General features: G+C 36.5%; 1 protein-coding gene across 3 annotated transcripts in view; it reads right to left on the minus strand.

Moving 5' to 3' along the window:
* LOC113508561 (dynein heavy chain 5, axonemal-like) overlaps positions 1 to 12,443 on the minus strand; it is a 103,364-nt gene that overhangs the window by 76,435 nt on the left and 14,486 nt on the right. For all 3 annotated transcript variants that reach the window (XM_026891687.1, XM_026891697.1, XM_026891679.1), the window contains exons 12-15: positions 7,290 to 7,493; positions 6,695 to 6,968; positions 6,474 to 6,528; positions 4,900 to 5,039 (exon numbers count right to left, since the gene is read on the minus strand). In XM_026891687.1, coding sequence (XP_026747488.1) covers positions 4,900 to 5,039; positions 6,474 to 6,528; positions 6,695 to 6,968; positions 7,290 to 7,493 — 673 coding nt within the window. The remainder of the gene's footprint in view (positions 1 to 4,899; positions 5,040 to 6,473; positions 6,529 to 6,694; positions 6,969 to 7,289; positions 7,494 to 12,443) is intronic.

A 12,443-nucleotide genomic window follows, 5' to 3' on the forward strand; every position in this document is an offset into this window, starting at 1 on the left:
TACATGCAGATTCTCAAACATGCAGTGTACCAGGTCCTCAGAATATAGGTAGAGGTTTAAACGTGAAGCGCAACTACGTGCAAGTTACGTTACCGTTTATGTTGCAGCTATATATTTTTTTTGGGGGTATATCTCATACACATATATTTTTTTATATAGGAAACTGTGTCCTACTGCTGGGCAAAGGCCTCCCCCAAATCCTACCACGATTCGTTTCTAGGCCTCATGGAAACAGCCCGCGCGTTATTGTTAAGATCGTCACGCCACCGCCACCTAGGCCTCCCACGGTCTTTCCCAGATATAGATAGATAGGGTAATATTTATTGCACACTACTTCAGTAATGCGTTTAATGCAAATTGCCGCTAGAAGCGACCTTTTCCAAACTACCTTTGAATGGACTCTCAACTAAAGGTGTAACATTTGTGCATGTATTATGCACAAATATTTTGCACTATGCAGTAGCAGATACAGAGTATGCAGTTAAAAAGTACATATATAAGTAGCTATAAAACTTCATTTGAGGTATGATAGTATTTAAATGTATGATGTATCCTACGTTTAATTGATACTTTATTTTCGGAAATCAGTATGGCTGGGTTTGTTATGTCGTGTTCCTTTGTAGTATTTCAATAAAAATGTTTGCGACTGCTTAACTATTGCGACACGAACTCGGAGCGGTTGTAGGTGTAAGTAGCATTCAAATAAATGCATTGCTTATTTTAAAAGTATTGCAGGGATGCAATAAACGTGACTACTTCGTTTTATATTATCGACTTAATGTTAATCGTGTGATTTTTTTTTGTTTTTTACTTTTATTCCATCGACGTCTCATATTCTACATGCCGGACGTTCCCAGCGTTAGCCGCAGTGCATCAGAAAGTGCATAAACTGCACGATTCCCACCAGGAAATAATAAACTCTAGGATGTCTAGCCAACACTAGCTACAAGCACATTGCGAATGTTCAGATAGTGCACAAGTGTATCTGTGTTGCACCGTGAAACGGCAACACATGAAATAATGTCGAATGACTGCGATAGCACTAATGTTAATTCACACACCCACACCTTGACAACTGTAGTGTGTACAGTTCATTGATAAAATCAATATAGAGTAATAAAACACCGGCATAACATTCTCACACATACAAATATTTCACTAGTAACTCAAACTTTCCAGTTTTAAATAAACTCAGCTTTTTTTTCCTCAACTTGAAAATAATGCACTGATAAAGCGTATTAATACAAGCACTTACATAACAGACAGCTTTGTCTTACTATAACCCCTAAACCTCTGTCGTGCCATATTGCTAACGAGCCACCTGTTGCTCGTGCGACCACGTGCAAACCACGTGCTAAGTCAGGCTCGAGTACTAGGAGGTCAGAAGAAAATAGAAGGTTCGCTGTTTACAGAAATTTCCACGCGACTAAGACCGGATCGATGGAAATGTTTCAGTGTACTAAAAGTCTGCATGTTCATAAAAAAAATGCTTTTTATCTTTACTCTTACTTGATTTCATCTACACAGCTCGATATATTTTTAGATATAAAAGGTGAATATTTTACTTTTCTTTTTAATTCTTCTTATATTTTAATTTTAGTAACGGAATGTATTTGTAATGTTGCAAGGTTTACACAACTTCATTTTCAAAACTTTCATTGGTGCATTACATTTTAATTCATTTTAAAACACAAATGAGTGTACTTCGAAATGAAATGAAATGAAATGAAATGAAATGAAATGAAATGAAATCATTTATTCTGCAAATAGGATATTTCATCACTTTTACATGTCTTTTTATGAGAACGCTGGAGCCGACATTTCCTATCTGACTACCCTGAGAAGAAATGTCGAAACAAACTCATGGGGTCGTAGTCTCTTTTAAAGTCCAGACAGTTTTAAAATATGAGTAAAGTGTATAAACTAATGCAGAGTATTTCAATGGAATGGATAATAATATACCTGCATAAGGTTTATACTTACAAATATAAATATATGTTGGAAAAGATAAAAAAAAAAAAACCGCAAATAAGTTGCATATTGGATTAAATAATAATTAATATTAGTAAAAATAAATTCATGCAAAAGCACAAAAAATGTCAAAACTGTAAAAGATTATATGCAAAAGCACAAAACATGTCAACAATTATAAACACAAATAATTATAGCTGTATAAGCGAGCAGTTCAATCCCAAGCGTTTTTATCATTTACATAATCGGATATTTTGTAATATCCTTTTCCGGATAGTTTTAATTTAATAAAAGTTTTAAATCTCCTAGTCGGTAGCTTACGAACATGAATGGGAAGCTTGTTGTAGAAACGTATACATTGACCCATGAACGAGTTGCTTACTCTATGGAGACGAGTAGCATGTACGGCATGTACGGCTTCTCCGACTGTTTTCGGAAATATAACATTTTATTGAATAGTACCAGTAAAAAAATGTTTGATGAAAACGCAAGCGGCAATATTCGTAAAAATCCTGGATACCTACATGCATGCACCAACCAACTGCGACCTGCAGTTGGTGCATGCGGGCTTGCGCCATCGCCTTGCAGGTACCGTTGTTGCTAGCCGGTTCCAATCAATACTCCATTTTCAGACCTCTGTCATACCAGGGAGACATCATATTACAGAAGACCTAACGAAAATCTGCAGTAATTTGTGTGTATAGTGGGGAAATAGTGCAATGTCAAAATATCTTAAGTGCTTAATCTCTATTCTACTATGTTCTTGATCTACGTCTCAAAGTCTTAGAAATTGAAATATTAGTTGACACTGTTGGGCAAGGAAAAATTAGGAGGAGCAATTCAAGCAAAAATAGTCTCCTAGTAAAGAATCCATATATATGAACAGCACAAGGGAGCTGCTTGTTTCTTACATGTTTTATGTTGTGAGTATCTAAACTAATGAGTGATAAAGTTATCGCCAAACAACATATCCACTTCGAAATACACTTATCATTAAGCTAAATATGCTTGGATTAAATTGCAATAATATATTCATTGTATAGTGCTACGATGCAATGAGTTTCAAACTAAAATAATTACGTTAAGAACCAGGTATTTCTACATAAAGTGGATATTTTACTCAGTTGCTAAGATAACCAATAAAACGATATTTAAACTATAGTTATAATTATTACCTGTATGTTTTTTTTTTGTTCAATAATTATTACAATAATTTAAAGATTCGTTATTTATTTTAAGATTTTACACAAATTTAGATATTGTAAGCACACGAGCTATTTACGTTGCTAGTAAACAACTGGCGTTACCATAGTAACACCCAGTTGAACGGCAACGTCGCTTCAACACGAGATGTATAGGCATTTGTGGAGGCTGCTGTACCGGGACATCATAACATCGAGAGAGGTTTGCTTTCAGTCGAACTGGGGTCATAAGTGTATAGACAGAGTTCCAGTCTTCCATGTGTGCGGTTCTATGAGAGTGTGCGGTACTATGAATGTGAGATTGACAGTGATTGCTAATAACGTACGTTTCAATTTATTGTGACAGTAACACGCAAGAATGATCTATTACCATAATGGCTATGAGTTTACAAGAGTAACGCACTCATGGCGCCGTTGAGAGGTATTGAATTGATTACAAATAATTTAAAGGGCTACATACGACGGTATATATTAATGTAAATTAAATAAAAAAGCAGTGAGGACAAAATGCTTCTTTTTTCCGACATATTATGTTTATAATACTCTATTTTTGTATAAATGGCCATGTTAGTCAATCCTTACCATCAACCTAACCGTTAGTGTTTTGTGTTTTATAAATTTTATACTTCAATATCTACCCAACGAGTGAGACAGGGATGTTGCAGAACTTGGCGTGGGAAATTAAAACAGTTAACGTTACTACACTAGGGTATCATAAAGTCTAGCAAGTTGTTCGGATTTGAATTTTCCGTGCAAAGACCAGTACGGACAATCCTACGTCCCTTTCACTCCAGTAATGGAACAATTTTGCGAACATTATGAGAATACAGGTATTATGAATTTTAGTTACTAGCGTCTAAAAGCACTTCTTTCCCTACGACAATGCAGTTTCTTAGCTGCACAGCCGTATCTTCGTTCGACTTGGTATTGAGGAATAATACCAGGCGTTCATAAACCAGAAAGAGTTATTCAGGAGAGTTTTAGGGTAATATTTTAAAACAACAGTCTGTCTGCATTTTTTGAATCGTGACGTTACTGTATTTGTTTGTAATTTATAATTATTACACACACATTGTACTAGACTAAACTGATTTGTACCATCGCATTTGCAAATGTTAGTGATTTTAGGCACATTGGTAGGTTAGTAGGTAAACAATTCGCCAAAGCAGTTTAGTAGTTAGTTATACGTGCCAGCAAAAAGTTGTTTAATATTACCTTTTTATATCGAGTCAAACGAACATACGGCCATGTGCTCTTATTAAATTATGTAAGTGACACGTTTGGCGGTGGGCGGCCATTTTGCCTAGCTATGTTGCCACTTGGCGACATAAAACGTGGTGACGATAGTTGATGCATTGTGTCACAATCATCCAGTGAGGTGTTCTTCAGCGTACACATGATGTGATCTAAAATGTTTTGAAATTAAAAGGCAAAAGTATAACCAAAAAATAAAAAAAAGTAACAGACGTGCGTCTGCTACAACGACTTTGAATTAACTGAAGGCAAAGCAAGCATTTACAACGAGTCCAATACCCCTGTATGTTTCATCTCGCTTTCGCTCAACGCAGTATAACTCGTGCTTATTCATTCACCATGTACCAGGAGATCTCAGCCTTTCTGCTCTGCAGCTTTCTGCATCCCTCATAATCAAAACGTGAATAATAGTAATGAGGTGCTCGACGATAGACTAATGACCGCCTCCTTGTCTATGGACAAAAATGTTCACCTTCGGCAATGAGAAATTCGAAGTCAGGGTTGATTTCAGTAGGCTTTATCTGCTGCGCGGCCTTCTTCACCAAGTCCAAAACTTCTTCTACTGCTTCTTCCACCATAAGACTCTTGCGGTTTAGTTCAACACAGGCATTACTGTGAAAGAGGAGTTAAAAAATTATGTCGTGATGTTATACTTTAAAGTTTTAAAGCTTTTTTATGTAAGGATGTACTCAAAGCAATGAAACTTAGCATTTGTAGAATTTCTGTTTTTTAAAGTGTAATTCGTACGCAGTTGCTGGTCCATTTCTATTTTGTCAATAGTTTTATGGATTTGCACCCGAGCTCCCCTAATCGTACCAGTACAAGTACTAGGGTAGCATACAATGAAGGCGCCTCAGAAAACAGCTGTGTTGTGAAGCGCACCCTTTTTTACGCGCTGAATGCAATCAACTTTTTACTTTTTTACAGCAATAACTGTCGTTACATCTACCAATCATAATATTCAATTGTCATAATTAAGAAATCTAGAATAGTAAGAGGTGGGTCAATGGACAACTAAGGTACCGGTGTCATTAATGACATTAATTTGAAACATAAAAACGAAATCATTCTTGAATTTTGTTTCTCTTTTCACGTAAGGATTGCTGTTTGTGGTGCACCTCTTTCATAATTAAGTTAGTGGCCGGTAAGCCAATGAGCTTATAATCAATAATGTATTAACATTATGTCATTCATACAATAATGGAGGTATAGACAACAATGCATTTGGATACTTTATGTACATATATTTAATATTGGCGACGAGTTTTAAACCCACGATCACGATACTAATGATAGAAAAAATAAAAAACATCGGAGTACCCAAAGAGGGTTACTCACTAGAATAGAAAAATGTGTAACATCGAGGGCGTCGATGTCTGACGAGGACATCGATACTCGCTCTGGGAGCCTTAATACAGCGATAGTCTCTGCGAGAACTTCAGCAAACGATCGAAGGCCACACCGTCGTCCAGCATGACGAGACCGCTTACGAGCAAGAAGCAGAGTACAGATAAGATTTGGAAGAGCTGTAGACAACAATTATGTATCACGAAACTATCAACGAAACGACAGCAAAAACAACAACAGCGAGCGCAACATCATAATGACCAACAGTTGCTTGACCAGCAGCAGATACGTGAGTGCATACCTAAAATACAATTTCAACCACTAGGAGCATCAGAAACTGTCAACAACTTTAAGAAGACTGAAGGCCTACTTTCGATTGAATAATATTACCAAAGATCAAACACTACTACTTACATTATACTATCTACATTATCACCAGAGCTCCATGAAAAGCTCTGTGACTTAGTACGCACAAAAGAACCAATTAACATGTCATTTGATCTCATCACCGAAACAAGACAAGAGACTTGTAAATAGACTTCTAAAACTGGTATTATAGGGGAGGCTTTATATACCATTCCAGAAAATTCACTTAAATTAAGGAAAGTAAACGGCATTAAAAAAATTGACAAACAAACTCATAACAGATACGAGTAAAAACTTTTTTGTGTAATGTGTTGCATATTTCTCATAAATTACCGACATCCAGTTTCAACGTTCTCGATAAACTCCTCGACCGACCACGGCGTTTCTTCTGCAAGCAAAATATTTTAACAATAAGTTTATATATTATATGTACGTACCGTATTAACAAAACAGTTTGTGATAACTGTATCTTAAAAGTTTTTAGTCAAGTTTTCAACTTGTAAGTGAATAATAGCTGTAGTTTTATGCTATTCTTATGTACGTTTCTTACTTACCGGGCAAGGTAATGAGTGTAACGTCTTGCATCCCACTCAACATATATATAATACGGTTCGTATATATGTCATGTACCCTAGTAACAAGGACATCAAAGCATTTGATAGCTGTATTAGCTCGGTCAATGAACTCCTGCCAGTCGTCGCTCGTCCAGCAGACTGATCGCAGACCGGGGAGCAGAAGGGAAGATAGACGCACGACTTGAGGAAGAAAGAGAGGGCGCACTTCTAGTTTCACACGACGTACTGTCCGAAGATAATCTTCTAGCAGAAACTGAAAGAAAAAAGCTCTACTGAACATATACAGAAGCTACGTTTTTTTTGCCACAGACACACAGACAGACACATGTCAAACTTATAATACCCCTCGTTTTGGGCCGGTGAGTAAACCCCAATGCTGAGCAAATATCTCTTCTCATTACTTACTGAGAGTTGCGTTGATAGCTGATTATAAATCATAAGAAAGTGAGGGATGTTAATGTAACTTTAAACGCCACAACAGAGCTGTTGCATCGTAGCTAAAAACCGTATACAATATAAAATTGGCAAAAACACATAAGCAATTTTAAGTTTATGTATGTTTTAAATCCCTCACCTGCAAGGAGTCATTAACAAGCGTAAAGTAATTCTTTTTTGCGTACAGCGAGTGGCAGACGATAGGCAAGTCCAGACCCATCTTTACGAGACAGTCGGACTCCCGGATGAGCAGTCGTACTGTATGGTCCAGGTTCACCACCACGCAGCCACTATCGTCGATCCTCAGAAGCGTGTTGTTTAAACTGTCGTCAACGTCCCACAACTGAAAATAAATATAAAAAAATGTCGTCTAATGTTTTGGTTGTGCCTAATATTTCTTATTTATGTAAAAGCGCCATCTATCGGCTACAGCGAAAAGTTTTTACCCTTCCTGCAATGCGATATTGTTGCATGGTTTGCGAAAAGGCCGCAACTGTGCAGTCGCTTTAACTTGTAACACCCAAAAGTAGTAAAATAGGTTGATTCATAAAGACCGAAGATCGTAGCAATTTTATCGCTACGTGTCTACGACAACTACTCACTTGTAGCTACACCGATTTCAAGACGCCTGCGAAAAATCTTCCTTTGTAGAAATGTAAAGTAATTGTAATGGGTTAACTGCTGGGCTCGTAAACTTTATCTCCACTTGCACTTTATTAAATGGCAGTTAATGCAATGAAAGAAAAACTACTTTTCTTGAAAAAAAAATATAAATCAAAAAATAAATTATTCACGATTGGTATACTTTTCGGTCGCAACAATTGAAAAAAGGAAAACAAATAATCCCATTAATCATTTGCAATATTGGTTAACATAGTTAGCAATGGAGAAGTTTTTAAAGTATTTAACTGTTTACAGTATTTAAAATCGATGAAAAACTAACTCGAACTAACTGTAAGAAAATCAGACCGTGGTTGATCTGAGAAAGAGAGTTTAATCGCGTTGCCGCTTTCTTGATAGGCATAGACCTACCAGGCTATCAGACTCACAGAGGAGATCAGAATCGGCAAGACGCGTCCCTCGTTCAAATGGGGTGAGAAGCACCCCCCTTAACGGTAAATATTTATGCGTGCGGACAGATACGTTGCCATCTCTTTCCAATTACAGAAATTTGCATATGATGGACGTTGCAAAAACCGGGACAGATTATACACACTAGCTCTATCAAACCCACACATTTATGTTGCTTATGTGTGTTACTTATCGTTTTTATGGAGACAGAATGAACGACGCATGGCAGTAAAGACGATTCCGCATAGCGACAACAGATTTTAAAGTAACAATTTAAAATATTTTCTAACCTTGATTTTACGCCAGTAACATGGTAAAATTAAAAAAATCCCTCCACTAAGGAGCGTATCCAAAACGCTTCATCCTTTAAAAGCTACGGTGCGATAAATACACGTACATACACGCAGCGGTCGAACTTGTAACCCCTCTATTTGCGTAAGGATTAACGCAGAAAACAAATAAATCAAACTTTAAAATTAACTTCTTTCACTATCTTTTAAGGTTTAGCTTTTAGCTTATTTGGTTTCATTGAGATGCACTAACTAAAGTTACGACTCTCCTTTTAACTGCTGCAAATAGGTCGTTCGCGTTTATGACATCTTGGTAAAGGCGTCGAGAAGAGGTATTCAATGATTGATAAGTGAAACGAAGTGTGACCAGTCTACAACTATACCTCTTTTAAAAAAAGGAAAACGTTGGCTTGACCGTCGGGATAAGGTGACAATGATGATAAAACTTATCAATACAATAATGCTTTTTGTAGCAAATTGTGAAAACTTAATAAAATACTATTTAGCTAGCCTACTTGATTAGTCTGTCATCATCATTTCAATTGCGTTTTTTAACAAATACCCTAAAATAAAGGTTTATACCCAGTATAGTACGTACAGAGTAGATGACGTCACTCCCTGTATGTAGTAAGTGACGTCACATCTGGTGTAAGCATTCATATCGCTCACGTTTATGCTGCCCTGGTACCAAAGGCTTCCGGAAAAACGCTCTGGCTTCTTTCAACAGAGCAAGGAGTTTGCTACTATTGTCATCGGAAGCTACGGCCAAAATTTAATTTAAAAGATTTATTGGACTATTTTTTTATGAAATCTCCCTAGAACGATTGTATTATTGGTAAGATGAAACGAAATATTGGCCATGCATAAAATGATAAGCAATTGATTCTTCTTATCATTTGCTGATCATGTACATGTCAGGAATATTACTATGTGGTATTCCGTCTCCTTTGTTTGTGTTTTTTTGATGTTTAAAATACATATGTTTATGAAATAACTTTTGTAGCGAGATATGAATAAAGGAAGACATTTTGTTTTCAGAAACCGCAATAACGGCTTTTATTGAACATAACTTACTATAAACCTAAAACAAAATTAATATTTTTTTATTGACCTCACTAAAGCTTTACCTAAGTTGTTTGCAGACCACGGTTCAATGTTATTCTGATGTGATTTTCGTTTTACGTGAATCAGCAAATTTAAATTTATTACATGAAGCTTAATGTAAAAAGTAAAGGAAAAGTTCTCCAACTAATCCATGAGGCTAACACAAGTACACCTACCCACCCAACACTAGTGCTCCCGCATGTCTATGTAGGGACAAAAACAGTACTCCCAGAACTTTTTAACCCAGAACACTTTGACTGATCTTCTAGTTTCTTTTTTTTTAATTCACTGGCAGTGTCGCACCAAACAGAACATACCAAACCCAAGAAATAGTAAATGAAGCTATCCTCTCGTTCAAGTTGGATCAAATTACATAAGGTGTGCAAATTTGATTAAAATCGGGAAATTTATTTTGGATTCCATAGCGTATAATCACCGTGAGTTGTAATTTGTGTATGAAGACAAGATTATAAGATACATAATGAGTTTTTAAACGTTGTTAATTGAAAAATATGGTCCACTGTCTTTAATTCATTCTGCTCGTAACTTACAACAGAACATCGAAGTATGTTTTTGTTTATTTTTGAAACGCTACCGTCACTCACACATTGACCACCTACCCTTACACTCATACGTGCTTCGTACGTCGTACGCAAGTACACTAGAAAACTCCTCGCGCATCTGGCACCCTGGTACTCTTCTAGTAAACCCCTAATGCATTCGCTAGTGTCCTAAATAGTTAGGAATCTTTCTCCTAGATAGTGCAGAGCAGAAATTCGGTCTCGATGGAGTTTCGACAAAAACTCGGGGCTTAAGTAAGTCGGGTGCTGTTGCAACTACAACTATAACGACTTATTCACATGTGTCTTTTTATATGTAAATGAAGAAATAAAAAGGAAAAGCATTCAATATATTTTGTCCTTACTTCCTTTCTTTTAATAATGCCATGAAATATACGTGGTTAAAATTATAATATTTTCTTTTTTATCATCATTTTTAATGTTCTGATCCACTAATCCTGAGAAATCGTAAAACTTGTTAAGTTGCTAGTTCCCTAGTGCCAAGAGCCTCTAGAATAAAGCAAGCGATTATTTTAGTAAGGATTCTCTCTTAAAAACTTGAAGAAGATGACACACAGGGACTATAAAGCAAAATTGAAGTTTCTCAAGAATTATCGACATCTTACTAACGAAAGAAAATTTAGAAGAAAAAGAGGTAACCACTCCAGTACAGTAATGGAAAAAACCGGAATGACTGTGCTGGTGTTTTTGACATTTTTGTTATTTTAAATTGTTTGCAAATTTAACATATTATCATGTTTTTTCCATTGCAAAGCTTTCTTCGTTTACTAGAAATCCGCGCGGCAGGGACTCGCGGGTGTCGGGATGCGCGGAGCAAATATCGATCCACCCCACAGGCCGCCACCCGCTGTGAGTTGTATAGACTAAATGGAGCATAATAATATAATGTTTTTTGGTATTTCACTATTTTCGACAAGAAATGCACTTATAATATTACTATATTGGCGCAATATTGATTTATTGCGCTATCCTTAGAAGTAAGTTTAGAGATTTTTTAGGTAGCCAAAACAGCAAAAAACTTTACATTTATTAATGTAAAAATTGTTGTTATTTAATGTCACAACTTAATATTTTAGTTTTCCAGTGTCCGGTATTTTACTGCTCACTCCACTCGTTCACTAGCGTAACTTACGAACCGTTCATTGGATTGCTACTCTTTCTGTCTATGCTAGCCTGGTAGCAGAGGCCTCCGGAATATCTCACAGGCCTCTAACAGAGCGACTACATGCAACATTGACGTGTCAACACGTGGTCTCTGGGATATGGTATAAATAAAGAAACATTTACGTAAAAAAAACTGAGAATAAATATGTGTACATCTTCTTCCTCCTCCTATCAACCTACAATCAAATTAAGATTCCAAGGTTTTCTTACATACTTACAAGTGAAGCTAATAAAAGCGTGTTAAAAATGAATTGCTGTTTGCTGTTTTAGTCTTATTCGCAGCAGTCTAGGGAAGGTTTAAACGCAAGAAAGTTAAAAATAAAGACACAGAAGCTGTAATTTTACAGCTTTTTGCACCACGAGATCGGTTACTACTCGGGTGAAACCGCGGGAAATGGCTACTAAATATATTGTTCTAATAAGTGTGATACAATATTATATACAATCTCACTAAAATAGTTTTTCTTAACTACAACTGTTATGAGAATGAGTAAATTCTTACTAACGAAAGGAAATTCGCTCCACATTAAGTTGGATGCCTTGAACTACCTCTACCTGACTATTACACTTATTTTCAACCGCTCTAGTATGGAAAACAGCCTACGAGACAGTGGTGGTGTTTCTTGTTATTTTAAATTGTTTGCTAATTTAATATTATTTAGTTTTTTTTTCAATACAAAGCTTTCTTCGTTTACTAGAAATCCGCGCGGCAGGGACTCGCGGGTGTCGGGATGCGCGGAGCAAATATTGATCCACCCCACAGGCCGCCACCCGCTGTGAGTTTAAATAGAGCATATTTTTTTGCCACTTTCAAAAAGAAAGCAAAAATCACTGTTATTAATGTCACAACTTAATATGTATTTTAATATTCCAGTGTCCGGTACTACACTGCTGACTCCACTCGTTCACTAGCGTAACTTTAGGACAATTCATTGGATTGCTACTCTTTAAGTCTATGCTAGCCTGGTAGCAGAGGCCTCCGGAATATCTCACAGGCCTCTAACAGAGCGAGCCAACAATATTGACGTGTACCCTTGGTCTCCAATGGGACCAAGGGAATATATTTTTAAAATACGTGCAATA

Source organism: Trichoplusia ni, chromosome 1 (assembly GCF_003590095.1).
Source record: "Trichoplusia ni isolate ovarian cell line Hi5 chromosome 1, tn1, whole genome shotgun sequence".
NCBI lineage: Eukaryota > Metazoa > Arthropoda > Insecta > Lepidoptera > Noctuidae > Trichoplusia > Trichoplusia ni.